Source organism: Pongo abelii, chromosome 2 (genome assembly GCF_028885655.2).
Source record: "Pongo abelii isolate AG06213 chromosome 2, NHGRI_mPonAbe1-v2.0_pri, whole genome shotgun sequence".
NCBI lineage: Eukaryota > Metazoa > Chordata > Mammalia > Primates > Hominidae > Pongo > Pongo abelii.
Window position 1 is genome coordinate 26,178,975 of NC_085928.1, and position 14,590 is coordinate 26,193,564.

General features: G+C 36.1%; 1 protein-coding gene across 15 annotated transcripts in view; it reads right to left on the reverse strand.

The window, feature by feature from the left end:
* Window positions 1-298: 298 nt before the first annotated feature.
* PHLDB2 (pleckstrin homology like domain family B member 2) overlaps window positions 299-14,590 on the reverse strand; it is a 234,604-nt gene continuing 220,312 nt past the window's right edge. For all 15 annotated transcript variants that reach the window (XM_063721783.1, XM_063721790.1, XM_063721789.1 and 12 more), the window contains 6 exons: window positions 14,326-14,530; window positions 9,927-10,017; window positions 8,787-8,933; window positions 6,693-6,912; window positions 2,762-2,847; window positions 299-2,156 (listed from right to left, as the gene is read on the reverse strand). In XM_063721783.1, the coding sequence (XP_063577853.1) occupies window positions 2,016-2,156; window positions 2,762-2,847; window positions 6,693-6,912; window positions 8,787-8,933; window positions 9,927-10,017; window positions 14,326-14,530 (890 nt within the window). In that variant the 3' untranslated portion in view covers window positions 299-2,015. The remainder of the gene's footprint in view (window positions 2,157-2,761; window positions 2,848-6,692; window positions 6,913-8,786; window positions 8,934-9,926; window positions 10,018-14,325; window positions 14,531-14,590) is intronic.

Sequence of the window (14,590 nt, forward strand, 5' to 3'; positions counted from 1 at the left end):
CAAATAAAGCTTTATATCACATTTACATGATTTTTTTTTTCGTGTAAGATATAAGGATAAGTAAACACACTCCTTGCAATCCCCAGCAATAAATGTATCTGTGTAAACAGACAACAATAAGATGTCAGAGTTTTTCAGGGTTCATTTCATTTTGTAAGCAATAGGATGTAACCAGAGATACTTCTATTGGAATACTTCAGTTTATACACTACAAATCATGTTAGCACACAACAAACTTTATGTAGTTTCTACAACTGTCATTTGTGATTAATTCATCCTCCATCATACTACAGATAGGTAACTTCAAAATGAGAGATGAGTTTATTTTCAAATGTGAAATCAGGTCAACATTTTAATCCAAACTCAATATATTTAACACACATATTTAAGAGGCTTACTACATCATGCAATTGGATTAGAACACCTTTACAATCCTATGAAGAGAGTACAGTGCAGAAAAGTAATATCTTTACATTAACCAACAAAATCTTAGCAATTATATTTTAGTCTTACATCACTACAGGGTTTAAAAGTGATCGCTGCAAAATCAGATTTTAAAAATATCTTCCACAATCATGATTTTTGTCTTTCACTGTTCAAGTAAAATCTTGTGTCATCCAGTTGCAAAATCTTATTATTGACAAAACGTATACGTGTATACAAACCACACTGCAAATTAACAAAAGAATTGTACCCAGTCAGGCTGACAAAGTTTAATAAAGGGACACTTCTAATCATTTCATCTTGTAAGTAATATTGTTATTCTTTACATTTATTCATTTGCCATGTTTTAGGAAAGAGCACATTCATACTTTCAAACATGCAAAACATGATAAACTAGAATAAATGGCACTTGAAAAACCATTATAAAAGAGACTTGCCTGAAGTCGTTTCATTTGACAAAAATTAACTAAAAAAAAGGCTAATTGTAAAAAAAAATAATAAAATAATACATTATAGAGAATATTAAGTTGAACTTCATTTGCCGTTTTGTAGAACTACACCACTTCTGCAAATAAGTATGTTAATTGGTCTGTTCTTTGGTGAAAACAGAGCTATGATTTCATAGTTATGTCGAGGGAGCAGTTAGCAGGTGTGCTCCACAACAAAAAGAAATCAGACAATCTAAAGGACATTGGCTACTGGTTGCCTTTATTCTTAGCACCAGGAATGGAGAAATCTTCAGCAAAACAAGCTCCTAACACCAGATATTCTCTTTATTTAAAATTGTTCAACATGACAGAATGCCTGTTGCGTAACATGGCTTTTCTTTCTAAAACGCACAGCTTTTTGCTCTTTCTTCTTTTACAAAAAGTGGTTTACTACATATATATATATATAGTAGCTTACACCAGTGGTGACACTGCAAAGTCAATTTCCTGGGCATTTGATGGCATCAAAATACCATTTTGAAATATATAGAACAATACGAAATGCAGTTCATCACTTGCAGTTACTACTGCTCCACGGAAGTCAGGTCAGGTCTTTGGTTTTGGTGCAGTACTTAAAAAATTAAGGCAAAACTCCTCCTAAAATGTATTTCCCTCCAAGCCCTTATTTGCTTATGTTTACAAAATAACTGTCAACAAAATGCTACCTTTTTTAAAAAAGCCAGTTGATTACCAATAATGTCAATGCCAATGATTTGAGTGATAAAGTTATTCTGTATTTCCAAGTACATACAGATATTCTGTAACCTGTTTAGTTTATTTCACCAAATCCAACAACTGATTAAAAACAGTTTATAAGAAATGTTCCTATAAGTGATCCAATTTATCAAAATAGTGTTTTCTTTCTCATGGAAGCTTCAATTATTTTGCTATGTATTATCAAGGTTTGTATTAAAACCCCTTCCTTCTTTTTTACAAATAACTTGTCTTGATATGAAAGGAGTTCTGAGTGTTTACAGCTCAAGGGATGGATCTGTTGGGTTTTCTCATCTGGGGTCGAATATGGCTTCATTCTTGTAAGAGATTATTGCCGTCTGCCCTGAAGTGGACTGTTGCCTCAGTTCACTACAACAAGAAGTGAGTGTAACCTTCTGCCCCCGTAACTATAACATCCATCCAGATCCGCATGGCTTCTGGCGATGGGGCTACCATATAATAGATTCTGTCATGAGTCTTGACGCTAAAGGTGAGTAACGGATTAGGACTCTAAAATTCAAAAAAGGAAAAAGAATGTAAAATAAACATCTTAAAATACAACATTAAATAACACAGACATGTGATGACTTCTTCAAAATTTTCAATTTATTAAATTTACAAAGGCGTTACTTTTGCTCTACTATAACTCACACACCTGTCCCAGAGCCTTTTTCAGGATTGACCATTTTTCTGAACAGGAAATCTCAGACAGAACTCATACATTATTTCAGCAGCTAGTTTGTAAAGCTCTAGCAGGGTACCTAGCTGAGAGTAGGAGTTTAATAAATAGTAGCTGTTATTCTTAGCCCTACTAGGACTTGCTCACGATCCCCCTCTTAACTATATGGTAGCTTCTTTTTAGAACCCTGGCAGAGTCACTTTACAGGGTTTCCCAAACCATTATGTCCAGAATATTTCCTCAATTTGCTACGATATTTTTTTTCCTCAAAAAGAACAGCCATCCCACTTACTTCGTGTTTACTTTTCCAGCACCATTCTGATCATATCTATCTGTTATATCAGAACATCAACTTCAAACTTCTTAGACTCCAAAAATATTTTTCCCTTCTTAATTATGCATTCAAATTGTAGCAATTTAGAAAACTGATGTTTACCTTATTAGCATTCTTGAGGTGATCATAATAGACTTCTTCAATGGCTTGAAAGTATATTACTCCTTTCAATTTAGTTTCATGCTTGTCTGCAAAGACAGATAAGTGTTAAATACTTTATCGCCACTGAGGAACAGAAAAAATAATAACTTTATTACAATTATAATCATTAAAATATTTACAAAGTATTTAATTTATCTAAGATTAACTCAGAGAACTTGGGCTAGTGCATGAGGCCCCTTCTATCTATATTGGAAAAATAAAAAAAGAAAAGCCATAAAATTACTAGCTGCAAACCAAAGAACGAGATGACTTTGCCTAAGGCTCTCCAGCAGATTAGCAGTCAAAAGATAACCCAACATACTGACTTTCAGGTTAGCACGGAAAGTGTAAACTCTAACAGCACCAATACAAATGATTTCTCCACATTTTCCAAGACTGTCTTTGTAATGAAAATATTAATATGTAGATCTGTTGTAATAAAATTTTTACAAAGTGTTTTTTGCCTTGTTATTTAAAATAATTTTCTACCCATATTTATTTCCTATCGAATTTCTTATTCAGGATGCTTGATTTTTTCCCCCGTTTTCAACAGAGCTTCAAGCAAAGAATTTATTGTCCTTTCAATGCAACAATTTCCAAACTGTTTTCAAAGATTTCATCACATTTACCATAAAAACAAAGCAAAACAAAAACAACCAAAACATGATTCAAACATATAGCACCACTCTGTGATCTACTAAGTTCTTGAAATATTTTGTAACTTAAACTCTGCAAGGATCACAGTGCGTGTCAGCATATTAAAGAATTTTAAAAGCATGAATGAGGAGACAGGGAAAGAGACTCTATCACACCCTAGTAGTGGAAGTGCAAATAAGACAGCCTCTTTTGGAAGACAGTTGGTAAAACAAATACAATTAAAAACACAAAAATCCTCTTACTAAGCAATTCCACTTACTGTATAAGATCTCGTGTGTGTGCAAATAAATGTACATGGATTTGTGTTTGTTGTGGCACAAGGTTGCAAAAGATCTGCTTGAGCTTTAATAGGAGACTGATTCAATTATAGACCAGCCATACAATGAAATCTACAAAGTTACTGAAATGATGGAGGTAGATCTGTATCTGCTCCTAAGGAAAAAACCCTTGAAATACTATTATATGAAACAGGGTATGAATAGAATGAATAATTTAGTCCCAAATGTATAAGAGAAAAAAAGAAAATATATACATACTAAAACATATATAAAAGTGAATAGAGAAAATCTAAAATAATTCAGGCTTAAAAATGAGAGATCAGAACTTTTGTAATGATAAAGAGACTTACTTTCATCATACAAATTTTTGTTATACTTTGAATTTTTTACTAGGTGAATGTCCCTTTTTAACTACAAAAAGCTAGTCTAAAAAATAATGGCCCTGAAAAGTTCAGCAGAGAGTAAAACTATTTAATTGCATTTAATCCAGAATATCCTAACCTATTTGCCCATGGACCACATTTTTTTCTTTGTTTTTCCTCTTCCTTGTGAAACACCGTTTTAACTGATACCATGTTCAGTTAAGTTTCAGTCAGTTTCTGTGAAAGACAAGGTCAATGTATCTCTCAAACATTTGCTGGAAATGATATTGCAGTAATTCATGAGAATACAATAATACTTTGTTTTCTGAAAGCAAATGTAAAATAAAATCTGGAGATAAAAGCAAATCTTGCCAGTGTTTCAAGCAAGCAGAAGGAAACTTTGGTTTGTAGGGCACTTCATATATGAGAAAGAACTCCGAAAAATATAAGCCTCACAGCCACATTATCAGCGAAGAGAAGCAATGATGCTATTGTAAATTGATGCGATAATGCTGTGCATTCTGTCTCTCTCAGTATTATGCCATCAATTTGCAGACATATTTTCTAGGCCTCAGTTTTCTTTAGAGTCTCTCCTAAAGATCCCAGTTAATATGCAGGAGGCCAAGGACAAAGGCCAGGGCCATGAATAACACAGAGTCCTGGGACTTTGCCACTCAGCGTTCACATTTGCAGCTCCTTCACAAGTACACGGCCATTTCCCGCACTGACAGGCAGAAGGGACGTGACTCCTGTGGGGTTAAGTACAGCCTAAATTGCGATCTGGATGACTGCCTGCGGACTGGTCTATTCCTGTGCTTGTTGTGTATGAGAAGCGGGGGTGGGGGTAGGAGTGGACAAAGCTGATAGGTGACGGCCGTAAACAGAGCCGAACGAGCAGCATTTGTCCAACTAGGTCTCACCAGCCAGTTATATCATAAATACGTATTAAAAAGCAAATGAAATGTAATTTTTGTCTGTTTTTTAAAATTAGGGTTCTGGGTAATTTTTCATATACCAAGAAGGTTTTGGTATTTTTTAAAAATTGAAATCAGTCACCAGAAGTTTCGGTTTGCAAAGACACATTTACATGGGTCTGAAGCTTGGAGCTTAGGTTTGAAGCAGTTGGCCAGGGCATGAAACCACTCACCTGGCCAATAGATGAGAGAATGAAATAAGGCTTACAGAGAACAGGAGCACAGAAGAAGAGTGAAGCAGTTTTGTCTGAAGTTCTTTAAAGTTGTATTTTTGGAAAATTCTGGGTGAGATTTTCTGAAGACAATACCACATCATACAGTTTTGTTTACGCACTGTGCAGACATCAAATTGTATTAACTGAAGAAAGCTGCTTCAGTTAATACATCAAATTGTATTAACTGAAGAAAGTTTATAAAACTCAAGGACAAAAAGCCTTAGAGAGGCAAAGCTGGGGACCTGGGACCGGCAGGCCATTGGCTTCAGGCCACTAACTTCTGCAGTAACTGGAACGTCACCCAAAGAGCTCCTCGGTGAAAGGCAGGCATTCCCCTACTGGCTCCTCACCCAAATTCTGGGGCTCCTGAGCCACTCTTTCCTTTCTTCCACAGGCTGCTTGGTTTCTCACACTTCTCCTTATAAACATAACCTGACCTCACTGGATTGATTAAATGACTAGACTGTTATTTATATTTAATTGCACCGATACATTTTACTATCCCTGGTGATGCTCATAAATACTGATAGTCACCCCAAAACAGGGTTTTTTCATAATGTCTGGTATGACACCACTCTTTTTTAGCAGCTGCAGAGAAAGTAGAGCTATACTTGTACTAAAAATAGACATGTTTCGTATGTGATCCAAGAGGAAATAAGAGGTTCTTAATAAGTATGCCAGTTACACTAATATTCTTGCGCTTAGAGATTTAGTAGGGTATGTTTCTTGTCAGCCAACATTTAAGAATCCAAAAATACTCAGTCACTTAATAAATATTACTGATCACTAGTTTACCAATGAGCTTTACTCTCTGTGCTTAAAAGACCATTCTAGTTTATGAACTATAGCTGAATGATTTTCAGCTACAGCTGCCTAATTGTGTGTGACTTAAATGGGACATATGACAATCAATCAATCACAAACCTCCCCCCCACTTTTTTTTTCTGGTGTGGTGGTTTGAAAGGCAATATTTTTTCTGATCCCACCCTATAGTGATAGTATTTCTAGTATGATATTGTGATGTTTCATAAAATGCAGTGAACATAAACAACTCGTTACCTAAATAAATAATGGATTAAAACAGAAAAACAAATAAAAGGCAATATTTTGACCTAAGGAATAAATTTCACTTAATATTTATTGGGACCTGAGTTTACTTCAGAAGTAACATAGACCACTTCCCACTTTTTAAAGTAACATATAATGTTTATTATTTCTAGAAAGGAAATTCATATCATATGGACTATATAATCTAAATATAAAATAATGTACACCTACAAATCTAATATTGCCATTAATTCTGTTACGTATCAACCTACCTATTTACACTGAATTTCAATTGCCTTTGCTCTTTAACAGGGGGTTCTTGATTTGAGTATATGGCTTAAATTGTTTTTACCACCCACCTGCATAATAAGAGAATGTTCGCTTGTTCCGATCAAAAACAAACCAACGTTTTTTCCACGTTTTAATTTTCCCACCCATTTTGATGAGGAATCCTCGGCAGGTCTTCTCTGTGATTGATACATGGTAACAGGTGTCAATATTGTGGCCAGCAGTCTCTACGTGGCTCCGCAAATCAAAGTCTTCCTTCCGGACAGGCAGGTAGCGTGTCAAAGGACGAGCCTGGAAAAGTGCAAAACCCATTGCATCTATAGCGAATTATTTGTTTTGTTTTAGGTCACAGATGTTTAGAAGCAGAAATTAACTGTAAAACCTAAGCTTTAAAATGCCCACATGATTAAAAGAGCTTAAGATAAACAAAGCACTTATGATTTGGAGTATAAAAAGTAGATAGTATTTTCAGAAAGATGCTGTAATATGTAGGGGAGAGGCAGATAAACTCAGGACAATTTATTCTATTCCTTACGATGGGCAGTTGAGAAAATGAAAAATGGTCATTTATCTTAGTTTAAAAGATGTACTTTGCTCTTGTAATGAAGCATGAAGTTTTCTGGGCTGCTCCTTGCAGATGAGGACTGCTCCTTGCAGATGAGGACTGCTCCACTGTTAAGTTTCCAGAAGTTGTCCCTGCCACAGCTTAACAATCATTCTCAAGTAATCTCAAGCATGACATGATTGACTGAACACTATTTAGTAAGTTCAGCCCCCACAGGATCCCACAAAGCTGTACTTGTCAGTTTACATATATTCCGATAGAAATTGAAGGCAGAGATTTATATTTTGAAAAGTAAAGCTAAAATAAAGACAGAAGTGGAATCAAAACTGGACCTAATGTAATGAACGGTCCAGGACCAGATGCCAAAGGGATGTATTTAGATGTCTTTTATGTTACTGATGGCTGGTATGAAAGCTCATCCAATCTAGGAAGCATATATCACCATGGGTGATAGTTCTAAAATGGTGTCTTATTTTATGCTGTTAAATAACCCCACCTCTTTGCCTTGGGGAAATGACCTAATTATATACTTGGAGGCAACACTTACAATCAGGATTAAAATAGAATTGTGCTTTTTGGTTTGGCTTCAGATAGTAAACAAGCATGGATGACTTTCACTGCAAGTCAAAATTTGGAAAAGGGTTGGGCATGATGAAATAAAATAAACAAATTTTACTTCCTACTTTTCCTTCAATACTTAATGTTTGATTGTGTGATACTTTGGTTGTAACAGATGCTACAGGCTTACTGATACCTCAAAGCACATAAAGTCTTAAAGATAGTCTCTAACTGCTATACTATCAAACGGCCAGCAACCACAAAGAATAAAAGTAATGGTATCTTTTGCCTTTGAGTCTAGTGAATCTTGATAAAATAGAGTTCAGCTTTAAATTACATAGTACTTAACAAAACTTTATGTTAGTTGCTCAGAAAACATATTATGTAAGCAGCTATAGTGACAAGAACAGAGATTCAAATTCTACGATGACCAAGATAAGACATTAAACGAAACGTGTGGTTTCTCCAAACTTTGCTTGAGTACAACAAGCTTGTGCACAGGTGTTGAGGACTACTGTAGCAAAGGGAACACATGTGACAATACAGTGCTCAGAAAAAAGACGAAACACTACCACCATGACCAAGACACTGGGCTTGGTGAAAAGCTACACTGCTCTAGATTGTTTGCTTGTAAAAGATGGCTTAGTAGAACCTCTTCCGTTCCCCAAGCAAAGGTTTCAGTTCAAATGTTGTATTTGTTTTCAGCAGCAAATCCAGCTGCATTTTTAAAAGCTGCTCAAAAAAGATTCTCTTTTTAAAATGTACTCCAAGGAATGGGTGGAAGAAAAAGTGCTGCTCCTGGCAAAACGTTCCATGCATGACTAAAGAAAAGTGTCATTTGGTTGGTGGTTCCCTAAGAGTTTTGAAATGAACTCATATATTTTTTTTTTTGTACAGGAATGAACACTCTTCTCTTAACCCTTACATGTCAAGTGCTAATGCTCAGTGCCCAGGAAAGCATCCTCAGACACAGAATAGCTGTCTTCTAGGAACTGCCACCAGGGGGCAACCTGCCCATATGCATTCAGATTGACCGACCAACCTGTGCCCTTTGTTTCTCCCTTATTTTTACTTCCTTTTCTATTAACTTCTGCCTCTGGCTAGTTTCTTCCTGTAATCGTTTTTCCAGGATTTCCCGGCGTCGTTTTTCTTCTTCCAGGGCTCGTTTTTTGGCTTCCATTTCCCGTTCCTAAACATTATGCACAACAATGATTATTTTAAGACATACTGGTTATACTTGAATGGTTCCAATCAATATAAAAAAGACAATTCTTACTAGACAAATCTTGGTTTGTAGACTAGTCTCTTATAATACATAACCCACAAGAAAACAACTCATAACCATGCCTGGTATAGCTTCCAAAATCATCATCTGCAGAAATGCAACCACTAAATTTAATTAACAATTAAATTGTGGTCTTCAGTGAAAATCCAGCTTGTTAATATATTCAGTCATTTCATCATTTCATATCAACCAGCAACTCTCCCATTTTAAATAAAAAGCCTCACAAACTGTACTTTAGCACTTATCATGTGATTTAGCCTGTCTTTTGACTACTGTCTTCTAACTGAAGGCCATGGTTCCTCTAATTCCTGTTGTTGCTCTGTAGTTTCCTGGCTGAAGGTCACAGAGGAAGCACATGGGGAAGTTAGAAAAGGAAAGGAGGTGCCCTTCAGGGCAGGATGCAAAGGCATTTTGGGGGATTCCTAAGGAAGTCGGATTCTGACTTGAAATACAGTCATAAAAACGTGGGATTTTAAATATTGAAACAGTGCAGTTAGCACAAGCTGGGAAGGAAGAAATAATGCATAAAGACATGACATTCCTTCCTGCTCCTTGGCAGGAACACAAAGCAGCCATTAAAAAAAACAAAAAACAAAAAACAATAAAAAACAACGACAAAAAAACACACAAAAAAACCACACAAAAAAACACAAAGCATTCATTTTTGTCTATGTCAATACTATATATATAGTTCAAGTTATGGAAAATCCACTGCAGTAGAGAGCCTTAGAAATCATCTAACACCTTTATTTTTCAGATAAGAAAATGAGACTGAGAAAGGTTGAGTGATTATTCCAGGAACACATGGCTCCTTAAGGAGGAGTATTGTCTGATGCCAAGTACAGGGCTCCTGCACCACGGTATCACAGACCTCCGGCATGAAAATATGAAGCTTACCCTGGATTCGAGCAGCCGCGTCTTTTCTGCATGAGCCTGCTTCAAAAGTCTCTCCATTTCTTCTATTCTAGCAATATTTGAAGTGCTGGCACTGAATGAAACACCAAAACCTTTTAAGAATATTGGTTTAGACTAAGAAGTCTCTCTAATACACACACATACACACACACACACACACCACACACACACACAGGGGGTCAAGGGAGGTGCATGACAAAATCCAAGCATATATAATTTAAAGAATGTTACTTACGAGTCATTGGACCGAAGAGGCAAATCAATTCAACTCTGAAAATTGTAGGTGACACTGACTTACCTCAGTTTAGAAGCCAAAATATAGGCAAGCAAAATAATGCCAGTGCTTTACTCATAGGTAAATAAACCAAAACCAAATCTTACAAAGTGTGACTTCTAAATGCTTCCTCCAAAGTCTAAAAATAATGACCCATGAGAGTCCTTCCCATTAGTTTAATGACTTAAAGATATCAGACCAACAAGACTATCACCAACATTCTATATAAATGACACCTAATGTTTGGAGTCACTTTATTCAGTTGCGGAATATGTATTATGAGCTACTTTTTGTTGTCCCTTTATATGTGTGGACACTTTATTTATTAAATCATGATGCCAATTAAAACATGACTTCTCCTATAGGTGCAATGGATGAATAGCAGTCAGTTTTGTGAAGAGTACCCCCTCATGATACCAATGAGAAAACTGCATAAAGAGATTTAAGAGCTTCAAAAGAAATGATGGAAAAGACATCACTCAAGTGAAAGATGAAAGCAATGGGAGTGAAAGGTGCAAGAACAGGGTAACTAAAAGACAAAGTGAAAACTTGAAAATGTTTAACACAAAACAGGAACTTTTATTTTCCACTTGCTTACATTCTATTTGACTATTCTGGAAAAGAGAGACTATAACCTAGGTCAAAACTTATTTACTTTGCTATTTCAGCTATGGGGACCATATGCTGTTTCTAATGCATGTGTACTTATGTACCCATTTAAGTACCTGTCTTCTTTACTAGACTCTCTTGAGGACAGACAGACCAACTTTCGTGCCTGTATCCCTGTAGCATAGAACCTGGCATAGAGTAGGAATACATGTTTGATAGACACATTCATATAAAAATAAATTCATTAAAAAGTCATATAAAAATGAAGAATCAGAGCCTTCTTGGTTATAGATAATTATTAATATAGTATTCTCAAATTATATTTTTGCAAATCAAACCTAGGATGGTTTAAACCTAGGGGTAAGAGTTCTATTGAAGAGAACACAGGGTGTACAGTTTATTCTATAATCAGTACTGACAGCCCCATTACAAAACACATCCATTAAAGAGTGAACTGTCTTAGGAATACCGGATCCTTATAAGCTTAAGAATTAGGCTGCACTTTGCAGAGTAACCTTGAACCACTTTTTAGCCAGGTGTTTTCTCCCACATGAAAGAGAAGAACATGGAAATAGCTTATTATTTCCACTAGCCAGTGAGGAGATACAAAAGAGTAAGTTCTGTTCTCTTCAGCTAGCAAGAATCCAAGGGAAAGAAATCTTTTAATTTTTGTACAGGAATTCTTATTCTCCTTCATTGTGAATACCTGACTTCATGGATGGAAAGGGATAAACTTCATTGGCCCAACTGAGAAAGCCAAAGACATGCATGCAGGACATATAAGGGCACAAAATTATATTTATATTCTATAGTGTAGTTTGTGACATCAAATATATATGTTTTATATCTCTCATTAATTTGAAAATAATTTGAATTTCACTAAGTTTCAGGTCTTGAAAACTCGCCAGTCAGTCGAAACAAACTCACCAATAGCCTAATCCCCATTTATCCCTTTTTTTCATATAGTCAATGTTTATTTAGATTTCACTGTTTACCATTTTCTTTGCTTACATGTCCTCCCTCCTCCCCCCACCATGAGATTTATTGAGGATACATATACTTGACAAATAAAATTTGTATATATTTATGGTATATAACATGATGTTTTGATGTATGCATACATTGTGAAATGATTACTACAATCAAGCTAATTAACGTGGCTCACACCTGTAATCCCAGCACTTTGGGATGCCAAGTTGGGCAGATCACCTGAGGTCAGGAGTTCAAGACGAGCCTGGCCAACATGGTGAAACCCCATCTCTACTTAAAAAAAAAAAAAAAGAAAAAATTAGCCAGATGTAGTGGTGGGTACCTGTAATCTCAGCTACTCATGAGGCTGAGATGAGAGAATTGTTTGAACCCGCAAGGCAGAGGTTGCAGTGAGCTGAGATTGCGCCATTGCATAGCAGCCTGGGCAACAGAGCGAGACTGTCTCAAAAATAATAATAATATAGCAACACATTTATCACCTCATGTGGTTACCTTTTGTGTGTGTGTGTGTGTGTGTGCGTGTGTGTGTGTGTGTGGTGAGACACATTTGTCCCTTAATTCTTTCTATGATAGCACTATTGCAAAATGATAATTCCTGACGAGTAGTTATGTGTGGCCATGATCATTTTCCATAGTTGCTTTACACAAAACTGACTCTGTGGTGCTGGCAACTGCAGATAACTAATCCCCACGGTCAGAAACTACTAATAGTATTTAATGTCATTATCTTATGAGATCTTCTGAATGTCAAAAAATTGAAGCCAAAGTAGAAGATGCCTGTAAAAGGTGGAGTGGAAAGGGGAGAGAAAAACAGGCATTTCTCTTCTATACCACCATCAACTTTAAAACAAAATTCATGGTACTCGAAGAGAAGCTCTTACCCATTATTATAATGGAAAATAAGTGATAAACACTAGGGAAGCAGGTTATGAGGAACTAATGTTTGGGATGTATATTTTGATAAAGCATCCTTAATTGGGAATTTTTTGAAGATTGGTAGAAAGGAGTAAAAAACTAAAAAATCTTTTCTGCTTAAGATTCGTTTTTAACTTATGTACTAAAATTCCCCAAATTATAAGCCTATTAATGAGGTAATTCCATGCTGAAATTCTAGTCACACAAACTTGGTCTCGTGGTTTATTATGTCACAAAAAAATATTTGTAGGATGATAGGATTACTCAGAGTTGTGGGTACATTTGCCCTTCACTTTTTGTTGAGACATCACTTTGTGACTACCAGAAAGTTACATGAGTCAGACAATGTTTTTGCTTTTTCAATATCATTATTTACAGTGTAGACAAACATAACGCTCAGAAAATAGGTCTTGGGTCATAGAAAACAGACAATTGAGAGTCAATTCTGCATAAAATCTTCATTCTGCTAAAATTATTAAATTGGCTTATAGAAGAGTATTCTGAATACTACCTACACGGATACTTATTATTACTATTATCATTATTAACTTACTAAGCCCTGACTTTGTGCTTATCCCTTGAGAAAATGTTAAGAACCAATACAGTCAAAGGCACAGAGATCTGAGAGTTCTTCATCCTCTCAATCATTAAGCTCTGTGAGGTGCATTGGGAGAATGAACGGGAGTTGGGTTGGACCTAGAGTGCCAGGTTCTGGGATCCGACAGTAGGTAGTGGGACATCAAAATTTTAGAAAAGGAGGAGCACCATGGCCAGATTTATATGTTAAGACCACTTTTGCTTGTCTCAAAGTATAAATACAAATGTGAACACTTAAATCCTTACAAAAATTTTAACATACAGAATAGCAAAAAGCTTCCTTTTAACAAATACAAGGGTAAGAAATCCTCCAAAGTTCTGACTGCTGTTGGAAAATTATTCCTTTTCTTTTTCTTTTTCTTTTTTTTTTTTTTTTTTGAGATGGAGTTTCACTCTTGTTGCCCAGGCCAGAGTGCAATGGCACAATTTTGGCTCACTGTAACCTCCGCCTCCCGGGTTTAAGGGATTCTCCTGCCTCAGCCTCCTGAGTAGCTGAGATTATAGGCATGCGCCGCCATGCCCAGCTAATTTTTTTGTATTTAGTAGAGACAGGGTTTCATCATGTTGGTCTGGCTGGTCTTGAACTCCTGACCTCAGGTGATCCAACCACCTTGGCCTCCCAAAGTAGCTGGGATTACAGGCATGCGCCACTGTGCCTGGGCCCTCTTTTTTTAATCAAAAGCAGTGTAAGTGAAGCTTAGAGCTAACCAACAGAAGGAAATCAATTTTAAAGCACAGTGTAAATTTGAGCTTAAGTGAAGAAAAACAGGATAAAGGTGAAAACAGATTATATGATGCCTGACTAGCTAAGTTACATAAGATAAGAGAAACTACTTTCAAAGGCCATCATGATACCAACCCTCTTCTACATTATAGACCCTTTATGTCTCCAAAATTTGGGCTTGTGCATATACAGTTCCCAAATTGATGGCTTTACTTTTTGTGAGCAGTAGGCTCTTTTCCAAACCAGAAACCTTACCCATAAATAAATCTTACCTAGAGATGTTGTCAGGTGAGCAAGCAGAGATGCTGGTCTCCATGCTATCAGAGCTATCGAGGCTCAAAGTATCAAAGGCCTGGTCCTTGTAGCTGTGATCTGGATAATGGAAACTATTCAAGTAGACATTTGATTCAGATGCTGTGCGGTTGTAAAATTCAGATTTCTGCCTGTGTCCTTCACTCATCTGTTGATGATTATAACCTAAGGAAGGAGCCATAAATATGTTAGTTTGCCTCATTTTTCAGTCTTTGAATCTTAAAC